Source organism: Phascolarctos cinereus, unplaced genomic scaffold (genome assembly GCF_003287225.1).
Source record: "Phascolarctos cinereus isolate Bilbo 61053 unplaced genomic scaffold, phaCin_HiC Scaffold_3;HRSCAF=262, whole genome shotgun sequence".
In the NCBI taxonomy this organism is placed as follows: Eukaryota; Metazoa; Chordata; class Mammalia; order Diprotodontia; family Phascolarctidae; genus Phascolarctos; species Phascolarctos cinereus.
The window spans coordinates 82,666,708-82,690,846 of NW_027555736.1; the positions used below are offsets into that span (position 1 = coordinate 82,666,708).

General features: G+C 40.5%; 1 protein-coding gene across 4 annotated transcripts in view; it reads left to right on the forward strand.

The window, feature by feature from the left end:
- PANK1 (pantothenate kinase 1) overlaps window positions 1–21,114 on the forward strand; it is a 73,913-nt gene extending 52,799 nt beyond the window's left edge. For 3 of the 4 annotated variants that reach the window (XM_020964130.2, XM_020964126.2, XM_020964131.2), the window contains exons 3-7: window positions 2,626–2,879; window positions 7,075–7,251; window positions 7,986–8,109; window positions 13,890–14,015; window positions 19,059–21,114. In XM_020964130.2, the coding sequence (XP_020819789.1) occupies window positions 2,626–2,879; window positions 7,075–7,251; window positions 7,986–8,109; window positions 13,890–14,015; window positions 19,059–19,121 (744 nt within the window). In that variant the 3' untranslated portion in view covers window positions 19,122–21,114. The remainder of the gene's footprint in view (window positions 1–2,625; window positions 2,880–7,074; window positions 7,252–7,985; window positions 8,110–13,889; window positions 14,016–19,058) is intronic. The other variant, XM_020964127.2, reaches the window with a different exon arrangement.
- The last annotated feature ends 3,025 nt before the right edge of the window (window positions 21,115–24,139 follow it).

A 24,139-nucleotide genomic window follows, 5' to 3' on the forward strand; every position in this document is an offset into this window, starting at 1 on the left:
TGGTGAGCTTATGACTAGTTTAAGGTCACACTTACAGTTAAGTATGTGTAAGGGGAAGAACAATGGATTTGGAGTTTGGGGATTTGGGGACCCGAGTTTGGGTCCTATCCCTGCTGCCTACTAGCTTTATGATTGTGGGCCATTTTTCTCATCATTGTGAACTGTCCTTTATCTATCAGGTGACTTGAGTAGATGATGTCTTAAGTGCCCTTCAAGGTCTAGCATTTCATGTATCTGAGGTAATAGCTGGTTTTTGACTGGGTAAAACAAAACAAAACAAAACAAATTCCTTCAGGGGAGCATTTTCCCTGATCTTCCTTGTCAAAGACCTTACAAGGTCTCTGAAGGCCTTTCCTCTCTCCACAGGTAGGGAGCAACAGGTCAGGGGTTTTGAGTTGGCTCTTTGCATGATCTTACTGGAGGCCTTCTTGAAACAATAGGCTGTGTTTGCAAAGGGAGTAATTTTTTTTCTTTTTGGTAGGCAATGGAGTTAAGTGACTTGCCCAAGGTCACACAACTAGTAAGTGTCAAGTGTCTTGAGGTCAGATTTGAACTCAGTTCCTCCTGACTCCAGGGCCAGTGCTCTATCCACTGCACCACCTAGTTGTCCCCTAAGGAAGTATTTTCACAGAATCGTAGAATTCATAAAAATTTTGCACTCATTCCATGGGTCCTTAGAGTTCATCTAGGCCAACACTCACACTTCACTGAGTCCACAGGGGTAACAGAACTTGATTTGTGTGACAGAGCTAGAAAGGAGTGAAACTGGACAACTCAGGTCATCTGTCTCCAGTGACTCCTGTGTTCTTTCCACTTATCTCCCTGCTTTTGTACAGAGCTGTATTTATGTCTTGTTGGGGGGGATTTTTGGTGGGACCAAGAGGTCTGCAGTTTTTCCCCTTCAGCTTTTTGTCTGAAATGAGTACTGCTTGATGTTATGGAGGGTACTAAGCCTACGTTTTGGAAATATGATGAACTTAGGAGACAGAAATACCTGGATTCAAATCCTGCCCCAGATACTTAGTAGCTGTATGAGACCAGAAGTTACTTAACCTCTTTGTAACTAAATTTCCTCATTGGTAAAATGAGGAGATGTTGGACTCAAGAACCTCTGAGGTCCCTTCTAATAAATCTATGAGCTTGTGTTTATGGTAAGAGTAACATAATATAGATAAATAAACTCTTTTTGAATGTTACATGATAGTCTAAAAATATGAATTTAATCATATTTGATCTGACTTTGGAGGCTGCTATGAATATTTTCTCATGTTTCTTTCTCTCTTACTTCCTTTCTAAACCTCAGATATCAGGGCTTCCTCCAAGGTAAGAGAGAAACAGTTTTCTAGCTCAGCACCACTAAATTTAATAGTAGGTTGTGCCTTCAGTATGTAGGCCTAATATCCAAACCTCCAATGCCTCCACTTCCAAAATGCATCAGATTTCCCATGAAAGGCAGTATGGTCTACTGGAAAGAACCTTGGATTTAGGATCAGGAGTACTGGATTCAAATCCTTCCTCTAGCCTTAACTAGTTGTACAATTTAAGCAAATTTCTCAGTGTCTCCAAGCCTCAATTTCTTCATCTACAAAATGGGGATAATGACATATATACTACCTATGTCTCAGGGTTATTATGAGAAAAGTGGCAGTGAGGTACAGTGGAAAGATTCCAGGATGTGGGATCAAAGGATCTGTGTTCAAATCCTGACTCTACTTTAAACCTGGGGCAGTCACTTTAAACCTCTCCAGGATTCAATTTCTTCATGTTTAAAAGGAGGAAGTTAGACAAGATAATTTCTAAGATCCCTTCTAGCTCTAAATCCACAAAGCTCTAAATGATCCCAAGCTCTATCCACATGTGAGTAGGAATCGTTAATAATAAAAATACTAATTTTGTGTTTGTTTCTGAGGCTGAGCAATACATGTAGAGTTTTGTGTTGCTGCTTTGTCACTCTGTTCTGACTTCCCCCCAGAAGAGCCCTCTTTTTGCCACATGCTAATGAATAGTTTCGTGTATATATATAAAAATGTGCTTGTCTGTGGATAAGTGCAAACTCACAGTCAGAGGTCCCCCTTCTCACAAAATGCAAGCCTTCCACAGTCAGCAGCATTCCTAGCCCAGCATGATCTGGCCCTTGCTTAGGACCCACTGACTCGGCTCAGGGCCCAGGGCAAACCCCTGCTGGCCTGCCACTGCCCTCCTTAAGGGCTCATTGTGAAGAAAGTGTTGTGTGAATTGCAAAGTGCTACATTTAAATGTGCCATTGTGATTATCATTATTATCTGCAATGATCATGAACTTGAGAGAAGAAAAGGGAGTTAACCCCCACTCCCCAACGGACTATTCTGTATCATTCAGCTACATCTGTTATTAGAGAACTAGAGTTAAGAGAATCTTTTCTCACATTGAACTAAAAAAAATCTGCCTTCTTTCAACTTCTGCCTTTCTAGATCCTTTTTTTCCTTTCCTCTAAATGTCCTTGGAAGTGCCTGTTATAGAATGGTAGCTGCACTCCTTTAATCCTGGTCAGCTCTGCTGATAGATCTAAGGGCCACCTTTGAGCCTCTTGGGTCTGCTTTTATGCCCTAACCATCCCTTTCTCCTTGATTTCTTGTTCTCTTTCAGATCGCCGATCTGCAGCTCCACAAGCTGGATGAATTGGACTGTTTGATACAAGGGCTGCTCTATGTTGATTCCATCGGCTTCAATGGCAAACCCGAGTGTTACTATTTTGAAAAACCCACAGATCCTGAACAGTGTCAAAAAAAGCCTTACTGCCTTGATAATCCATACCCCATGTTGCTGGTTAACATGGGCTCAGGTGTTAGCATCCTAGCAGTATATTCCAAGGACAACTATAAAAGAGTTACAGGGACCAGGTAAATAGATCTTCCTTAAGGAGAACCTTCTGCTGCAGTATAACAATCTTCCTTCCCTAGGGTTTTAAAGAAGTCGGAGGACCTCACACTGCTACTTAGTACAGATATGATCTTGGGCAAGTTATTTCCTGTCTCTCTCTGGTCCTCAGCTTCCTCATCTGTAAAATGAGCGATCAGACTATCTGATCTCTTTAAGATTTCTTCTAGCTCTAAATTCTGATTCTGTTTACAGTATGAGTAATATTAGAATCAGTAATATTCAGGCTGGATTCCTGATGCATTGATTTTTACATAACATTGTTCTATTTAATCCAAGCAACATTAATTACCTACCAACTATTTCAGTGTACTGTTAGGAGCCAAGGAATAGAGAAAATTTAGATAAATCTTGTCTTCATAGAGCTTATAGTCTACTGTAGAAACAAAATATCCCATACAGATTTCATTAGTAAATAGGATTATAAAATAACTACATTAGCTAAAAGCTAAATTACTATGAGAACTCTGAGGGAGAGGGTCATTCATGATGATATTGGGGGTGACTTCGCAGAGAGGTGGCATTTGAGTTGGTGCAAATTAAGTATGTGTGTTTTGATTGGGGGGTAGGTGGGGGAGAGTGGGGTGATTAGAGAAACTATTCTAGGACTAGGGTGTATCAGTCTTTGCTAAGGTATTAGCACAAGAGGACTCAGGTCCTGTTCAGTGGGTAGAAGGGTCTGCTTAGAATGTACTCTGAGACTTGCTGCAATGTATGATGTCAGTCTTCACGCCATAACTCTTTAGAACTGTTGGGAGGAGCTTTGCAGTTTAACTTTGAACTTTGCAGTTTAATGAAAAGTTTGTGAGCATATTAAATTGTTTCAAAACTTGGTTTTTCTGTTAAAGGTGCAGTGACTGAGAAAAGAGAAATCTTCTCTGAGGGATCACTAATAGAGATATTGGAGGGGGTCCCCAAGTTAAAAGTGAATTGCAAATTCAAATTAGGGAACTTGAAAATTATTTCCTGTTCTTCCTTCTATCCCTTTCCATCCCTATGCATCTTACCTCTCGACATACTTGTCTAAAAACTTAGTCAATCTCTGGATTCTTCGGGGCCTGTTGATTCCTTTAAAAGACAGTGAGAATGATGCTTGTATTGCCACAATTTGTGCTGCTTTATACTACACTGTATTGTGATGGGTGTGTTTTTTATTTTCTTTGAGTAGACAAACAATACTATAGGAAGTTCTCATTTCCCTTGAAAATTTTTTTTAAAGGTTTGCATTTGCTTAAATGGGATTTTTTAAAATGGGGACCAAGAATTTTTCTGGCAAAATGTCTCTAAGTTAATCATGGAAGTCAATTGAAAAACAGGATTCACTTAGATAAATTAACTTCACAAGTAAACTTTGTCGGAATGCATCTAGTCTTAAATGAGGGGCTTACCTTTTTGAGGAACTCTTTTTAAGAGAGAGAAAATATTTTTTTGAAGAAAGTTTAGAATCCTGGACAGGGGTAATACTGGTGGGTTTTTTTTTTTTGGAATCAATTCATTTCCACCAGCATTTGTCACATGTGGTCACATACTGTGGTAGGTATGGGAGGTTCAAAGAAACAAACATGAAATCAATTCCTGCTCTTGAGGAGCTTGCATCCTGCTAGGTGGAAATAATATGTATACTGATGAGTAAACATAAAAAAGGCACCGAGTAAATGCAAAATAATTTGGGGGTAGGGGTGTATCAGAGGCGGGAAGAGGAAGACAATTTTACTGTGGAGATCAAGAGAGACCTGTGTCAAGACAGCACTTGAGTTGGGGCTTTGAATGGAGCTAGGAGTCCTAAGAGGTGGAAGGAGCACAAAAAATCAAGGCAAGAGACGGAGAATTCCTTCTCTTTCCCTTGTGAGCTTGAGTTTCTTAAGGGTCCCTCTTAAATAAAGACTTCCTTTTTTTAAAAAAACACCTAGCACCATAAAATTTTAGTAACGAATAGTGTAGGCCCTTGGGGATGGGCATGTGTCTAGCTTTATGAAGAATAGCTTATCTAAGTTCCAGAGGAATCTACTACCAGAAAGTTGACTACCAGGGGCTGAATATTTTTAGGTAGAGCCCACCTCACAAAAGACCACCAGCTAAGGCCTAGAGGGCTTGCCATCTGCCATGAGAATTTTCAGTGAGATGTTTTGACTCTGACAATTTACTGAGAAACTAATACACTTTTAGTCACATCCTAAATATGTGCCCAGTTAATCAGATCTTGAGAGAAAGTGTTATTATTTGCATATAGTACCCTCCATTTCCTGCATAAGCAAGGAACCTTTTGTTTCTAGTGTGTTCATGCATTGTTTTTCTGTATCCCCCATTTTCCAGCTTTGTGAATGTGTGATTTCCCCCCTGTTCAATTTATGTTTCTCTGTTTGAAATCACTTACCTCTTCAGCCATGCATGTTATCTAATAATGAATGGCCTTCATTCTAAGACAGTCAGTTTACCAAGACTGTGCTATCTTATAAATGCCATTATTATATTTGTTGTCACTGTATAGCTTTAGGTTTACAAATAGATGTATATGATGGTATTTCTCTACTGTTGTACCCATAGTTTAGATTGCTACCACTAGCTGAAGGGTGATGCCTAGTTTATGGCCTTGGAGTCCAAATGGCCAGTCTTTTCATAGACAGTGGGCAACTGAAGAATACAGATTATGTGATTCCTGCCCAATAGGATTTGAAAAAACCCTTCTTATTAAAATATAAACTGTTGGTACTTAAACGTTACCTAATATTTAAAGACGGATTTAAATAAATGCAAATGGTATAATAGGTATAATATGGTTTCCTTCTCATCGACTTTTTGCTACTAGGGATCAGTATTTAATCTGCCTCTGTTTCTTCCTCCCGGTCCAATGTGGAAAACAACATCTTTTGTTAATCTTTAAAGCTCATTGTGCCATATGCATTGCTCCTGTTTTCAGCACTTTGGGGTTTCTTGGTGTAAGAAGCCCTTATAAAGCTCTACTATTTGTATTGACCTTTGACTATCCACTTCAAATTCCTCCCCACAAAGGATTGTTTTTGCCCTTTCAAGATCCAACCTCACTGCTTCTGCATTCTGTTTTCTTTCTTTTAAGCAAAAGGAATCATGACACTGTGCAGACGTCTGCACCATGTGATGACCTTGGCCCTGCCGGGGGCTTCTCTAGCTGTTGTCTTTATTCTTAACTTAACCTGACTCCTCTTCTCTCAGGTAATTTCCATGCAGCTGACTTCCTTAGTATCAGACTTCTAGCTTCTTTTCCTTTTGCTCCCAAATGTTTTTTAAAGGAGCCATTACCTCTTTTCCAGGACAATTTAAATGTACTTAAACAGATGGCAAGACAAAAACAAATTTTAAATGGAGACATTCAGGTGGTTTCTCTCTCTCCGTGTATCAAAGACATTTGTCCGAAGGGTCAGAGGATATGTCCAGCTCAAATAAGAAGTCAAACATCCTTGCCATTTTATGCTGTTGAGGGATTGCAGAATGTTAATCATCTTTTCTCAGACGCTATTGGCCAGGATCTCAGATGAGCTGCTTCCTTTCAGATATCTCAGTTAAGAAATACACATAGGTAAATGGGATTGTCTCCCTGAGAGGAGGAAAGAAGGAAGAATTCTCCAGGAAGGAGAAACCAAAGTCAGTATTTTTGTTGGAGAGTTGAAGACTCCATTTATGATTTCCATATTTACTGCATGCAAAATCTATTTCTAGCTGCGTATCAACTACACATACTTTTTATGTTTATTATATGGCTTTATTATTATATATATGGCTATATATTATATTTCCCACATACAAACTGTCCAGAGAGCAAAGTTACCTTCAGCCTCCTATAACATGTTCAGCATCTGAGGCTGTCTAGTTAATGGACTAGCCCAAGGTCTCACAACTGTAACTCATGGAAACATTCTGGTTGGTATGGCTTTCATCCCAAGGCCAAGGGCTTGACATTTTCCTAAAGAGTTTGTTTTTAATCCCAGCCAACTCTGCTCCTACTTCCTGGTCCAGCCTTAACCCTGAGCTGCTCTGAGCCCTAGTCCATTGATGTGAACCTTCTATTGTTTTTCTCCTCCTGCCTCATTGCTGTGCTAATGTTCTGAATGTACCTCTTTGGGTACCTCGGTGGGCACTTTTTAAAGCAAGTCTTAAAAAAAATAAACCTTATTGTTCCTTTAGTCTTGGAGGTGGAACATTCCTAGGCCTGTGCTGTTTGCTGACTGGTTGTGAGACCTTTGAAGAAGCTCTGGAAATGGCAGCTAAAGGAGACAGCACCAATGTTGATAAGCTGGTGAAGGATATTTATGGAGGAGACTATGAACGATTTGGCCTTCAAGGATCTGCTGTAGCATCAAGGTAGAGACTAAGTAGAGAGTGGTGTAGTGGAAAGAGTGCACTGGATTTGGAGTCAGAGGTCTTGGGTTTGAATCCCAACTCTGCTACTTTGTGACCTTGGGCAAGTCACCTAAGCTCTTTGGGCCTCAGTTTCCTCATCTGCAAAATGAGAGGGTTGGACTAGATGATCTCTAAGGCCCCTTCCAGCTCCAAAGCCTATGGTACTCTTGTCCTAGGCAGGTACAGTAACAATGGAAAACATGGCTTCCAGTGCCCTGAATGTTTTCTGATGTGGCCGTGCCCCTGCTGACATAGATTAGCATAGTACATATTGTAGAAGAGCTCAGACCTGATTTTGACATCTTAGCAAGCACAGAAACATTCATGCTATTGAAGCATGTCTTCTAAATAGGGCGACTTTGGAAGGTTTTTACAATTACCACCATTTCCCCTTGTTAAGTACTTAGCTGGGGGCATTTTTACCACCACCACCACCACCACCACCACCACCAACACCAACCCCTTCCTCATCAGTGGTCCGTCTCAAAAAGAAAAGAGAAAAGAAAAATGAAACCAACCATTGCTATCAAAATATTTTCTGAGTACAAACCACTGTAGCAAAATTAGGGCTTGTAAACCACAGGGCAAAGTTGTCCAGACAAAAGTTATGGAAGAGTTTTGCCACAGTTATGTGGCTAAAATGTGGTCCTTCTTGCGGGATGATTTGAACCTCTTTGCTAATATTTCCAACATAGCTTTGGCAACATGATGAGTAAAGAAAAACGAGATGCCATCAGCAAAGAGGACCTAGCCAGAGCAACTTTGGTCACCATTACAAATAACATTGGTTCCATTGCTCGGATGTGTGCCCAGAACGAGGTAAGGTTATAAACTCACCATCTGTCTATCCAATGCATGCTCATTTCTTCTTGCATTTTGGCCTTTTCTGTTCAATAGCTTTTTTGATCTTTTGTTAATGTTTCAGTAAAATTCCCACCTTTTTCAGTGTGTACGCATCTCATAAAATGTGGACTCCTAAAGGAGACCAGGTGTTGTAATAGGAGAAGACCAGTATTCTTTAAGGAGGAAAAAGAAAAAAAACATTTTCAATTAATCTAGGATAGGAGGGTGGAGAGTCCTGCCTCTGACCCTCCCTGGCTGTCTGACTTGGGAGAAGTCACTTCATTTCCATGGGCCTCAGTCATCTCATTTTTAAGTGTGTTTGGACTACATGATTGTAGGAAGCAGTGTGGTATAGTGGAAAACAGCATTATTGGCTTTGGAGTCAGAGCTCCTGGGTTCAAAATCCACCTCTGACAACTATCTAAGTGGCTTCTCCCTGGGTGACCTTGGGCAAATCACTTAACCTACCTAGGCCTCAGGCTTCTGAGGTTCCTTCTAAATCCATGACCCTATGAAACAAGTCTGTCTTCTTCTCAGGCCACTTCCAGTTTTAGCAGTTGGTGGTTATAGGGTCTTTTAGCAATAGTAGTAATAAAGATAGTATCCATCTTTAGAGTACATTATGGATTACAAAGTACTGGATATACACAGCCTCACCTGATCCTTTAAAGACCCTTGAGTTGTGTAAGTGGAAGTATCATTCTTACCAATAGGAAATCCTAAGAAGGCTCAAAAAACTTCATTGACTTAATCAAGGCTTCATAGCCAAGAAGTGGCAGAGATAAGGCTCGAACCCAGTTCTCCCGAGTCCAAAGCCTGTGCTCTTTGCACTACACCACAGCCCTCTTTGGCTCTGTATGGTCCCCAATGCCAAGTCAGTTCATTTGGAAATGGCAGCATTGTAAATTTCAAATCTGTGCTAAACCCGCAATAAACCATCATCCTTCATCACATGCCTAATGAAATGGGACATGGACTTCTCTGCACATTTTCTTTTGTTTGTTTCCTTGTATCTGCATGCAAAGAGTTATTGGTAGAATGAGATGCTAAAGCAATCCAGCCCAGTTTCACTGCCAGAAACTCAATGGGAATCCTTGCTTCCTCTTCACCCTTTCTTCTTTCTGCTTTCGGCTTCTCTACAGTGTTGCCTTGTGGCGTGGAGTTCAAGCAGCATTGTACAGGGCTATCAAAGCACAGAGAGCTACAGCGGAGGCCAGCAGGACCCCCTTCCCACCCCCTCCCTCCCCCAGTTACAGGAAATTGGAAAGTTGCTGTGATGCCTCATTTGAACTTTTGCAAAGATGACCTTTTGACAAATCATTGCTTTCTGAAATGCAAAGTGTCTGACTTACTTGATGAGGGAGAAGAAGGCTTGGAAAGGGGAGGAGGGGAGAGGGAGAGTTGGAGTATATGATTTTCTAAGGTTCTTCCAAGCTCTGAGCTTCTATGATCTCTAATCCTTGAGCAGGAGAGATAATAGAGGGAGTGAAGTTAGCTGCTCAGCAAAGCATACAATTGCTGTCGAAACTGATCGCAACTTGGCTTATTATTAGAAAGGCAAGAAGGGACAGGGGACAAACCACATTGAATTTAGGAAACCTGGATTCAGATCCTGGCTGGTTCAACTTCAAGCAAGTCACTTAACTGTTTTGTACTTCAGTTTCCTCATCTGTAAAACAGAGGGGTTGGACCAGATGACCTCTTGAAAGCCTTTGCAGAACTAACACCATATTATGCAAGTCACATCACCCCAAAACATGCCTGCAATACAGCTGAGGTCTAGTATGAGATCAACACATGAAGGCATTAGTCCCATCTACAAATTCTAGGATTCCAATGGCCTTCCATTGTATTTTATTTCACATAGGAAAGTGTATTTGTGAGCCTTGATAATATGTATGCAAATATGAATTTGAAAATCAGGTTGAAACCTAGTCTTTAACCTTGGAGCTGTTTTAACAGAAAATAAATGAACACATTCCAGAGATGCGCCTTTTCAAAGTCTGTCCTCTCCTGCCTTCAGAACACCCTGTGCTAGAAGGCTTTGGTTAGGTTTTTTTTTGTTTGTTTTTAAACATTATCTTCCAAAGGATCCTCTCCACCCCTCACCCCCAGCTGCCAAATATGTCCTTAGACTAATATGTTTGGAGTGGACCACTTTCATGATCTCCCAAAGGTCAGTCGACAGATAACACCTGCCCCCTCTCCCCAGAGCATTGATTGCCTTCCCTTTCCTCTTATTGCTAACTTATTAAAGTGTTCCTTGCTATTTATGGCCCGAGGGTTTGGTTGGCATTTTGGTTGGGTTGGTATCCCAAGGTGTTTTCTCTTTTGATTTCCATTTCCTTGCTATGGCTGCACTGCAGTGGGATGCCCATCAGAGGTTTAACCATACTAAACATGTCTTAAATGATACTATAGCCATGGGAAGAACTGTAAGACTTATATAATTGGTTTTACTGCCTCAGGGCTGAGGGTATCTCTGGCAGTAGTAGAAGAAAAAGACTATTAAAATATTGCAGGTTGGATTCCACGACCTTGTGTATTTGCCAGCTTGTGGGAGTGTTCTCTCCCCACCCTACCCCCAAGTGTTTCAGAGAGTAGGATTTTCCTGTGAGCCCCATTGGATAAGTTCCCGAGACACTTTTCTAGAGAGGGAAAGTTGTTTAGATGGAAGGTTGTTTGGGTTTGGTTTTGTTTTTGTTTTGTTTTTGTTTTTTGCTTATCCTTTCAATCTTTGATTTTACATTGTTACTGAGAGGTTCTATCCCTTTAGAGGTCTGGCTTCCATGACAGTCAGATTACTTCATTTAATGCCTTTTAATGTCCTCTTGTCCTGGGCTCTCCACCACTCCTGTCCCAAGGCTATTGAGATTGATACTTTTCCTCAGTGCAAGGAGAAGCTTCATTCTCTGGCAACATTGTGTTGGGAAGGAGGGAGAGGGAAAAGCCCTCCTGTAAACTTAATTGGTCTCTTTCCAGGCCTCCTCTTCCTTTTTAATATTCACTGCCACCTCCTTCTCTGTTGAAGGCAGTTTGCCTGTTCCCACATGGCCTTTCTCTTTCAAAATCCCATGGGTCATGGTGGTTGCTGCTCTATTCTAAGAAGCAAGACTCTTTGAAATCCAGGGTCAGAATAGGATTGCCCATATAAATTAGATCCTCAGGGTTTTATGTGGTTAAAAGTTGAAGCCTTTGGAAATGGAGGTTCCCACTGGGTTCTACTCACTCTTGACATATTGGACAGGGAAAGCAATGCTGTTTTCCAAGGCTAGTCTCCCCTTCTCTGAAATGTTTCCATAGCAACAGAGCCATTCTTTGGAGGGCAAGATCTGTCAGTAGCTCAGGTTGGTTGGTGATGGCTGAGCTGGACTCCAAGCAACCTGGGAGGTCTGGGGAATGGGAAAAGCAGTTAGCTTGTTTCTATTTCCAAGTGTGTGGGACTTGGAGTTAGTCTACATGTATAGCATAGTAATACAAGTAGGGATAGCATAGTAATACAAATGTGAATAGGGAACCTGTAGGGTAGAATAATAGCTGGGGGATGGACTTGAAGACAAGGAAACCTGGCTTTAAATCCTACCTCTGAAGCTTACTAGCTGTGCGACCTTGGACAATTCATTTAACTTCTGAGCCTTAGTTTCCTCATCTGTAAAATGGGGATAAAAATACCTGTAGTATTTATTGTATAGGTTGTGAGAAATATAGGGTCATCGTTCAAAGACCATCTTAGTCCAACCTATTCATTTGACAGACAAGGAACCTGAGAGCTGGGGTGGGGGGGCGGGGAATGGACTTGACCAAGGTCCTATGGGTAGTAAGCATTAGAGGATCTGAATCTAGGTTATTTGACTACAGAACACATGGCTTTCCCATTCTACCACATAGAGGTCATGCTTGTAAAACAACACCATCCAGGCTGTTACAGAAGTCTTAGTGCAATTTAAACCAATTAAAGCCCAAACTACATTAAGTCTTTGGGAATGTCCTGCATAAATTATAGTTATTATTTCAAGTGGAAGTTTATTCCCCAAGGATGTCAGATTTTAAATTGCTGGTCTAGCTATAGGATCATAGTTTGATCCTATAGAAAGAGACCTTAGAGGCCAGTTAATCTGACCTTTATGTTAAAGAGAAAGTTCTGATGTCTAGGGTGTTTAATTGACTTGCCTGTCATGTAGGTAGTTAAGTAGTACAACTGGGATTTGAACCCAAGGCCTTTGATGCCGCTTCTAGCACACCTTTCAGCACACCATGCTGTCTTCTCAGGATTTAAAACATTGGGTGGTAGAAGCATGAGTTTTCCCCTTTTGTTCCCAGTTATTTCTAGATAGAACTGCTAAGTAGTATAATAGCCTTGAACCATCTGAGTTGAACTGGTGGTTTTTTTAATTATCTCTTGGTTTGACAGCCATGCTTGGGCCCCTTCATTGCATTTCTAGAGGCTTGGGATGAAATGAAACTAGAGCTTATTTTGGCAAGTGTCATTTTCAAGTTAAACCAGTAACTCCTTCCCTCACCCCAACCTTCCAATTCAGAGTGCTGCTATGCAGGTAAGGTTTACCTTGAGAACCTGATTTGCTTTTCTCCTTACTATCCCCTTGGAAGTCTTCTATAAGTCAGAGGTATGGCCGACATGCAGGTCTTGGGTCCCCAGCAACATTTGGGCTGTGAAAGTGGTACCAATTATCGTTCATTTGTGCCCATTTTTTAATTACCCATAGACATGTCTAGAAACCCTAAGCTGGCTTGTTGCTGCTACCCCTTTGTGCTTTGGGACTCCCTTCACACACTATTGGTTACTGTGTGCTCAGGGAATACAGAACAATTCAGATTCAACAAACAAACAAACAAGCATTAATTACCAACTGTATACAAGGCATTCTCACTAGGGATTGAAAGACAGGAAAATGGCCCCGTCTCTGCTGTTAAGGAGCCTACGTCTAATAATGGAGATATAACAAGGCTACACATGAGTATATTACAAAGGTAAAACATGTTTGGGGGGCAAAGGTGAGTCAGGTAAATTGTTACCTGAAATTTAAGGAGGGAGACATCCTTTTCATCTGGGGGACCTGGGGATAACCTGTATAGAAGGGAGGGGCTTCTGAGAGTCTTTATATAAGGTAGTGGCTAGAATGCTGGTCTTAGAATTAGGAAGAGACCTGCCTTGGACATTACCTGGGTGATGGTGGGCAAGCCTGTTCACCTCTTTGAGTCTCAGTTTCCTCATCTGTAAAATGGGAGCAAGAATACCTTCATGCCTACTTTACAAGATTGTTTTGAAGATTGAATTAATGTGTATAAAGCGCTCTGTGAAGGTGACGGGGCTGAAGAAATGCCGCTTGTTATCGGTCATTCTCGATGGTGCGTCAGCAAGGGGGGGGAAGGGGACTCTCTCCTAAGCATGAGGAACGGTTTGAGCAAAGACACATGATCAGGAGTCGACTGCAGTCTTCTGATGCGTGGGCAGGAGCGAGTAGTGCTGGGAGCTGCAGTCAGACTGTCAGGGGGCACCTAGATTCCAAGTTGCCTCCATCTTCAGACTGCCACAAAAATGAGTCTCTCAGAGCTGGGGCAGATAATGACTTCTGTTCTGCCCATGTACCTTCCAGTACCCCTGTGCTACTCTTAGCGTAAGCCAAAGAATGCTGAGAAACTGACATTTAAAAGAAAAATTGCAGAATAAATGTGTTCTCCTTATTGTTTCTATAGCTCTAACGTAAAATACAAAAACAATTTTTTTCCCCTGGCAGAACATTGACAGAGTGGTGTTTGTTGGGAATTTCCTTAGAATCAATATGGTCTCTATGAAGCTGCTAGCATATGCCATGGATTTTTGGTCCAAAGGACAGCTAAAAGCTCTGTTCTTGGAACATGAGGTAGGTATGACATGTATGGAATCATTTGCCTAAAATAAACACCCACATTTATATAGGGATGAAGGGATAGAAATTGGATTCATGATTTAATTGATATAGGGAATTTTCACATGAGGAAGCCCTGTCTCCCAATACAGATCATCACCCTTTCTGCAACCTGTAGTCTGCAGTCTTAAGGAGTTATCTAGAGCAGTGGTGTCAAATTCAGATAGAAATGGAGGCCACTGTACCATACACAAGGATCCCTGCTGGCTGCATATTGACTTAGAATACCACATATTAAGATTATCTCTGTTCTACTGTATTTGCATCAGTTTTGTTAAATATTTCCCAATTATATTTTCATCTGTTTTAGGCTCCAAGGGGGTAAGTAACTTGGCCATGATCACATAACTGGATCTTCTTGGCTGTCAGGCCAGATCTCCACTAGCCCACAGCTTCCTCTCACACGTGTGAGATTTTGTAATTTAAAAAGTGATTTCGTTTCAGCAGCCTTATGGAGAGTCCGTGGCTTAACTGTGATCATGAGGAAACCTGGTATCAGAGAAATTAAATGATTTACCTATGGTTACATACACTTGGGAATCATCAGAGTTAGGTTATAGACTTTCCTCTTGTCATCCCCCTCCGTTTGTCTGTCTTTCTGTCTGTCTGTCTCTACCACAATGTACTCCCTCTCTAAATAAAGAATACTTTACAGAACTGTTTGTTTTCTTTATCAATTGATGAATTTGTCTCCTTAGTCCAACAATCTGGAAGGCAGAGGAAGATGCTGGGTTATACTTGGCATTCAGCTCAAGAGTAATTGAAGTCTTTTTTTTTCTCTTTGGAATTTATTTAGTATGAATATGATAATGGGTAGCTATTGTGGGGCCCCTTGCTCTATCTTTAAGGCAAACTCAGTCATGTGTGGAAGAAGCTAGGTGGCAGAGTGGATAGAATGCCAGCCCTGAAGTCAGGAGGACCTAAATTCAAATGCAGCCTTAGATGCTTATTAGCTGTGTGACCCTGGGCAAGTTGCTTAACCCTGCTTGCCTCAGTTCCTCATCTTAAAATGAGCTGGAGAAGGAAATGGAAAACCACTCCAGTATCTTTGCCAAGAAAACCCCAAATGGAGTCACAAAGAGTCAGACATGATTGGAAAAACAACTGAACGACAACAACAAATCATGTGTGGAATGATTTACTTGAGTTTTTTTTTTAAAGAATAAAGAGAGATAAATCACATTTGATTTTCTTCAAGTACGTGAAAGCTTGTGATCTAGTTCATTAGGACCTCTCTGGTTCTCATCTGTAGGGGCATTACCTTGGCTAGTAGTAATCACAATTCATCCGTGATACCCATTGATGAAAATGAATGCTGAAAATAGGGCAGTACTTTTTTTCCTGCTTGGTAGCAGTCCAAAGTCATGCACTCAGAATTTAGTGATGTAAAGGACCCAGTCCAGTGACCTCATTTTACAGATGAGCAAACTGAGGCACAGAGAGGGAAACTCTTTAGCTTGGCATTTAAAGACCTTCACTATCTGGCTTTAGCCTCCTTTGCAGGGTCATTTCATATCATTCCCCTTCTTAAACTCTTTGTTCCAGAGAAACTGGCCTACTTGCTGTTCCCTGAACTTGGTATTCCATCTTCTGCCTTCATCTCTTTGCAGAGGTCATCCTTACATATTTTTGCACGCATCTTCCACCTCTTAGATACCCTGGCTTCTTTCAAGGAAGCTCATGTGCCGACTCCTGTAGGAAACCCCTTTTGATCCCTGCAGTTTTTTATGTCTCTCTTTCTGTCCTCAAATAAATCATGTCACTGTCTGTGTCTGTTTGTGTGTGTATGTGTATCTTTTTATATGATGTAGCCCACCAAGTAGAATGTAAACTCCTTGAGGGCAGATTTTGTTTTTGTTTGCTTTCTCTTTATGTCTTTATAGGATCACAGATTTAGAGTTTGAAGGGACCTTAAAGGTTACCTAATGCAACCCCTTCATTTTAGGGAGGAGGAAACTGAGGACTAGAAAGGTTAAGTGACTTGTTTAGGGTGACGCTCAGGATTTGAACCCAGGCTCTTTTGACTCTAAATGCAGGACATTTTCCACTCTACCATGCTGCTCATTGGATTGAGTTGGGAGGTGACTTGCCTATGGTCACACGGCAAGTTAGTGACAGACCTGGAATTAAAAAAAAAACATTAAGGGACTCTTCCCCTAGCTAACATTCAGTATAATGTATTACTCTGTAGAACACCAGGGTGTTTTCTTAGAGTACCAGGCACTGTTTTCTTATGTCCAGTTGTACCCATTGGGCAGAAGAACTTTCATTCAGTTACCAGAAGAATCAAGGCCTTTCCCTCAATTTCCAGGCCTTTTCTGGGTGTAGAGACGGCAGCAGGTCTCTTCTCATCCATGGATTTCCATGACCTTTGATGTTTCTTGTCTTTGGAGTCAGAGGATCTAGGCTCAGATGACTGCTCTACTACCCTGTGGCTATGGAAAAGCTACTTCACTTCTGCCTTGGTTATCAAATGAGGCTCCCTTCTAGCTCTATCTCCTATGACTGTGACTATAATCAACCAATAGATGAGACCCTTGGGACTTGTCACACTGAATCACAGTCTCAGATTTGGAAGAAATTCCAGAGGCCACCTAGTCACATTGGCATTTAAACAAGTTTCTCATATGCATAACTAACCCAAATGGTCATGAAACCTGAAGGTATGCAGGGTTGGGGAAGTTGTTACCTTCCAAGGCAGCCCATTCCATTTTTAGATGGCTCTGGACTTTTAGGAAGTTTCTCATTACATCAAACTTAAAATGGCTCTCTGTACCTTCCTTCCCTTACTACTTTTCCTGCCTTCTGGGACCCTTCAGAACAAGTGTGATTGCTCTTCCACTTGACAGCCTTCAAATATTTGAAGACCAGTGGCATGTACTCTTTGGGGCCTCTTCTCTCCAGGCTAAACATCCCAACCACTTCTCATGTGGTATGAACTCAAGGCCCTTCACCTTCCTCATTGACCTTGTCTGGACACACTCCTGCTTATCTATATCTATTCTAAAGTGTCACCAAGAACTGAACATATTATTCTGGATGTGATCTGATCAGGAGCAAAATACTATCATTTCCCGAGTCCCACTGACTGCCTCTCTTGATGCAGCCTAAAATTGCATTCGTTATTTACTCATTGAGTTTGTGGACCACTGAAACTCCTAGGTCTTCTTGAGGTTAATTGCTGTCAAAGCACATGCCTCCTACCTTGTATGCATGAAGCTGATTTTAAAAATTCATAGGATCATAAATCTAATGCTGGAAGGGATCTCAAAGGCCATGGAGTACAACTCCTTAATGTTACTGATAAGGAAACTGAGGCTCCAAAGAGATAAATGACTTGCCCAAGATCACACAGCAAGTGGCTAAGGCAGGATTTACATTCAGGTCTTCACAGCTCCAAGCCCAACGTTGTCCACAGTGCCAACTAGATGCCAATGAAGTAAAAGACTTTACATTTCCAATGTAAAGCTTTTTAAATTTTATGTTAAGTTCCATTGCTATAGATTCAGCTTAGCACCCTTGCCTATTAAGGTCTTTAGGAATCCTGATTCTGCCATCTAATGTGTTGGTTATCCCCAGCAGCTGTGTCATCTGCAAATTTAATAAATATGCCATTTATGCTTTTACCCACATCATTGAAAGTGGGGTGGGAATAAGTATTTATTCTGTTTTATTTTATTTTTATCGAAATGTTGTACCTATTTGACCTTAAATTTATTTGGGGCAAAATGTAACACTCTTTTGCCCGGGAATGAGCATTTATTAAATACTTACTTACTACGTGTCAGGCACTGTGCTAAGCGCTTTACAAATATTATCTCATTTTGTCCTCCCAACAACCCTGGGAGGTAGGTGCTGTTATTATCCCAATTTTACAATTAAGGAAACTGAGGCAAACAGAGTTTAAGTGATTTGCCCAGGGCCACACAGCTAGTAAGTATTTGAGGCAGGATTTGAACTCAGGTCTTTCTGAGTTTACTATGCCACCAGCTGCCTGAACCAGGCCATGCTGGCTCCTTGATCACTGCTTCAGAGCTGAAGGAAGAGATGGACTCTAAGGGAAGGAGGAGACAGATTGTCTGAATAACTAAGAGCAGAAGATAAAGGGTCACTGGAAGAAGTTGACAGGTTATCCAGGAGAATGAAATACGCTTTTTAAAACAACAACCACAACAACAAAGGGAGAAGAAAGGCCTGAGTGGGGGGAGGATCAAATAGAAAAGTGTGAGGAAATCCTGGCCTGCCTGAAAAAGAAGTTGAGGGAGCTGCATACTCTGAAGAGTCCCTTACTCAAAAACCCACAGTGGCTCCCTCTTGCCTTTGGGGTATTCAAATTTATTAGCTTGGCTTTTAAAGCCCCCCATAGTCTGGCTCTTACAGACTTTCTCAGATTTATTCCTATGACTCGGCTTCGCATATTTTACCTATTGACTAAATAGGATATTTCTCTATTCCCAGTTCCTCTCCCCTGATATATCCCTTCTCCCCAACCTCAACAACTTGGAATTCATTCCCCCCTACCTCTTATCTTCCTTTTAGGCTCAGACTAAGTATCCCCATCTTCTTGAAGCCTTACTGGATCTCCCCTAGTTGACATGTTAAATTACCTTGTGTTTACTTGTAAGCTCTTTGGGTGAGGTGACTAGTCGATATTTTTTTGTTCCTATCTGCCTATTTCCAGGGCCTGTTTATTATGTGCTTATCTATGTGGTATCTTATATATGTGCTGTCTCCCCTGAGTTCACTGAAGGCAAGGATCATCTAATTTTTGTTTTCTCCCTAGTAGCTACCTCAGTTCCCAGAACATAGTAGGTACTTAATAAGGACTTGATTGATTAATTGCATGCAGTAAGCACTTAATGATGTTTGAATGGAATTAGAATTTAACTATCACCACCCCAAACATTAGGGATTTAACATTCCAAGAAGTTTTCGGGTCATTGGCTATTTTAACATTTTTCTAAATAATTTCTTATCATGTTTTCTCTTATTTTGAAGGGCTACTTTGGCGCTGTTGGGGCCCTACTGGAATTGTTTAAGATGACTGATGATCAACAATGATGTCACCTGGACAAAAGATGGGAAAGATGCCCCTGCTGAGGCTGCTGCTGGGGAAAGTGAAAGCCACGATCGAAGCCATTTTGGCGGGTCGTACCTGCTGGATTTGTAAATAATCTGAAATCCTTCTAGCTGATCTTTTACTCTTGGGGTTTTGAGCATAGAATTCAAACTTCACATGGGGAATACAAGAGGTTTTTTTTTTCTTCCTGTATACTGTATTTTTTTTTAAAAAGGACAAAATGTGCAACGTGGCCAAATGTCCCAGTTTTATGCATTCATTTTAAAAAGCTGAAAAATGTTTCAGAAGGACCTGAAATGTATTAGCTGTGTTTTTCTTCTGGGGTTTACTGATCAGTGTGGTAATTTTAACTTCATTTAGTAATCACTCTAGGAGATTTTTATCTTGACTTATATTTTTCATGACGTTTCATGATTTGCTGTTGGTTTCAAATGAAACTACAAAGCTAGCATGTTTTACTGTGAATGCTTTTTTCCCTTTTGAGTTTATTGTTTTTGTTTTTGTTTTTTTTTGTCTCATATTTCTGTCTGTGAGTAAATGTCCCATGGAAGGAGAGCTATCTCCCAAGCTCAATTTCTGTCCTCTTCCTCCACAATGATTTTTTCTGTAAACATACATTCACATTACCCAAGGAGCTGACCACTCCACTGGTTTAGCTTTATGAAGTACCCATGCAGTGAAGACTCCAAACATCACAGAGTCAGAGGCCTAGAAGGAACCTTAGACCATAGAGTGTCATAACTAGAAGGGACCTAAGTCTAGTCTCCCTCATTTTACAGGGAAGGAAACATAGACCCAGAGAGGAAAATGAATTGTCTAGTTTTGCATTCTAGTGACAGAAGTGGGATTATAATACAGTGGTATATACAACAATTATTAAATGCCTGCTAGGTGCAGAGTACTTTTCTAGGCTCTGGGAAGGATAAACTTTTGATAAGATAGGATTGGTCTAGAATGTGGACAACCAAGTCATCCCATTCCCAGACTAAGGCTTCTTCTCTTCCATATTATATTAAAAGACTGTGGCAGTAAGGAATAGATGGAACATTTTTGCCTTGCCCCCCTCCCCCCAAATCTGCAGTATTAAGTGAGAATACACCAAAGATCTTGGATTCTATCCAGAGTAGGAATTCTCACTGGTGGTGCAGATGACAGCCAATCCATGACTTAGTTTAAGTAAGTCCTAGGGAGTTGTCTCAGACACACAGAAGTTACAGCTGGTAAGTGTCTAAGTTAGGATTTGAACCCCGGTCTTTCTGATTCCAAGCTCAACACTCTAGCCACTAGGTCATGCTGCCTCTTGGCTTATTTTATATCAGCAATTCAGTACTAAATGAAACCTGGAACCCTTTATGAAGATAACTTTCTAACCCCCACAAAGTAAATGATATTAAATCCTAATATAATGTTTGGTATTTGAAGGGAGTTCTTCAATAGAATTCTGACCTCATGAAAATTCTGGTGCAAATTGGAACACCAGAGAAAGAAATAAAATTATGGCATGAGATACTGGATGATAATCTGTCAACAAACTATATATCTTTTTTGTACATGTGCCCTGGAGTACTGTAACGAGATCTTATGAGTAGAAATTTTAAAATGTTTTTACTTTTAATATTTAAGAAAGATCATATTTCTAAAAACAAACATTTTTATTTTAGTGATTTTTTTTTGGTCAAAAATAGTTTTTATTTCAAAAAGATGTCCTGATGATTACTGACTTTAGTTTTGTTCTGTCCCCTTTTGCCTTTGTCTTGATGACCCTGGACAAAATATCAGAAAGAACTGATCTTTTTGCTTTGGCTTATTAAAGAAAGTTAGGAAAGACAGTCTGAATCAAAAGAGAGATTGGTTGGCTTCCCTCTTTGTCTTTTGAATGCAGTCATTAATTTTTACATCTTCAGGTTGTGAAGAAGTGGATACTAATTAAAGTGTTGACTTGTCTGGTTGAAATAAAGCCCATTCCTGTTGTGATGTGTTTTGGTGTATATGTGGCTTTCATTTCTGAACTTCCTTGTCTTGATTAGATATCATTTGAATAATTTAAATTTTTATTAAATTTGAAAACAAAAACATTATCATTAACACTTTTCCCACCAAGCATTATGTCATCTGAGCCTTTTGTATTAGTCTCTTAGAGACATGTGATATATACTCTTCTCAATAGAAACTGAATTTTATGGGATTTTTTTTTCTTTTCTAGCTTCACCAGCTTTTGATAACTTCTGAAATGGAGGGCTTTTTTTTTCAACATTACAAATACTCAGAATAATTCTTTCAGTATTTCCTCATTCTGAAAGAATGACATCACCATATCTGTTATTATGAATGCCTCAGTTGTATTGAAACGCTCTTTGTTGGCATTGTTATTGTTGTTGTTGTGGACCTGTGATTTGACTACAAACCAACTTAAAAGTACAGGGACCCTGATCAGTTTTATATGCAAGGGTACAAATCCACACCAGCTAACTGCCTTACCAGTTATGGTTCCTATACTCATTGGACCAAGTTGGGTGAGGAGGGGGGGCTCATGGGATGATAGTATTAGTGTTGCATTGACTATTCATCTAGTTCAATGCCCTCATTTTACAAGTGAACAAAATGATGTTTGTAGTCAAGCTGGCTGTAAGGAGCAGAGCTGAGATTTGAATTCAATTCTTCTCACTCTAAATTCAATGTTCTTCCCACTACACCATGCTGCCTTCAGTCTCTCTCTGGAACCAATCAGAAAGCTCAAATAAGGTGCAATGACCTGCCTCAGTTGTGCTATTTTTGTTGTAAACCATAGGATGGTACATCTAAAGATAGAAGGGACCTCCGAGGTCATCTAGTGTAACCCCCTTATTTTTTCCTTTTACAGATGAGTGAACTGAGGCCCAGAGAAGTTAAGTGACTTGTTCAAGGTCACACAAGTAATATCAGTTAGGATTTGAACCCAGGATCTCTGAATCCAGAGCCAGTGCTTTTTCTATTGCAAAACGTCTATCATGTGAAATCATCTAGTCAAGTTTGCATCCCATACAGAAATGTTCTTGCTTATTCAGAGGATGTGTTGAAATTACTTGATTACTCTTCTTGAGCCCTTTTAAGTTGATTAGGTCTGACTAATGGGAGATATTATGAAATAATAAAAATATTGCCAATGAGATTTTGACTGTATGTGGTCAGCCTTTTTTGTTGAGATGAAAAGCAACATGACAGTCTCTATATGTCGCCTGACCTGAGACAGAAGTCATGTCCACATCAGACAAGCACTGGGTTTTGCATCTGTCTTAGAGTTAATAGGCAAAGTGTTTGCTTTCAGGTGACTCCTAGATTTCTACTGTGATCATATGTTTGAATGGTCAGATTACCAACTCTTAGTCTTAGAGGGTGAAACCAGAATTGATCTTCCTTTTCAGCACTGAAGATAACAGAGCTTATGATTGTATCTCTTGGATAAGAAACATCCCATCATCATAGATCCCACTTCTTTTATGTCAAACCTTGCAGAGTATCTATCTAATCCCAGTTCAAGGCTTTTTAGTTTTTCAGTCATTTCTATTGTGTCTGACTCTTCATGACACCATTTTGGGGTTTTCTTGACAAAAATACTAGAGTGGTTTGCCATTTCCTTCTCCAGCTCATTTTATAGATGAGGAAACTGAGGCAAACAGGGTTAAATGACTTGCCCAGAGTCATGCAGCAAGTAAGTATCTGATTCCAGGCCTGGCACTCTATCCAGTGCACCATTACTTATCCATCCCATTAAAAGTTAAGCTCCCTTCTGTCTGTCCTTCCCCAGTCCATAGCAAACCCAGCCAAGTGTTGCATTCATACCCATGAAGTATGAAAAGACCTGAAGGAAGGTTTCTCATACGTTAGTTCAAGGATATATGGGAAAATATGGACCATAATGGTATTGGTTGGGAAGTGATGGATGGGTTGAAGGGAATGCTATACTCATATTGATGAGATTATGGATCTATTGAAGTGGATTATTATTGTCTGCCTTATTCCTTAAAACTTGCAGGTTGATAGTTAGCTAATAAGGTAAACTCATTTGTGTTAATGTTTTCCCTCCTTCCTTCTCTCTCTCTCTCTCTCTCTCTCTCTCTCTCGCACACACACACACACACACACACACACACACACACACACACACACCCCACACAATCTTTTGTCCTTCAACCCTGCAAGATAGCTGCTAGTCCCAATTTACATATGTGGAAAACAGGCTGAAAGAATTTAGGTGACTTGCCTGCATTTGTTAGGCACTACAAATGGACAATGAGTAGATCCCAGAATTTAATAGGAGGAAGACTGCCAAGTGAATTACATTTAGCAAATTACAGAATGCTTTTAATGATCCTAAGATGTTCCTGTGTGTGTGTGTGTGTGTGCGCGCATGCACGCGCGGGCATGCACCCGTATGCACAAATATTCTCTCCATGATGCTGTATCTTGGAACACTTTATTTTTCAGAGAATCAAAGTTGTGAATTACCCAGTGGATGGCAGTAGGCATAAGTAAGCTGCAGAATGTTTCCAAAGCTGACCTACACATAAAAAAGTGGTACAGGGGATATAATGAAGAAAATGCATGAATGAAAAGGGAGGTGAGTTAGTGATGTAGTAAGACAAAGGAGAGGTTATAGATGAATAGCTTGGGTGAGTGATGAACTGATTATGAAGTATAAGAAAGATCAAGCCCTCTAATAGGTCAGGCAGCGCCTGGGGCATCTGTGGGAGAATATGGACAATAATTGAGAAGTCAGATGCCTTGTTATCAACACACCAATGGAGGGAATAACCAAATTGATGGAGTCACAAATCTATTGAAGCATTGCCGAATACCTCTTTTTCAGGTGTGGCAACTGAGGTAGAGAACGGTTAACAACTTTTCCAAGATCACACAATTAAGCTGCAGAGCTGGAACTGAAGTTTCAGATATTACATAAAGAAATTCTGCTTTATTCTTTTTTAGTGTTTACCAAAACTTGAGCCAGTCTAAGAGTGTC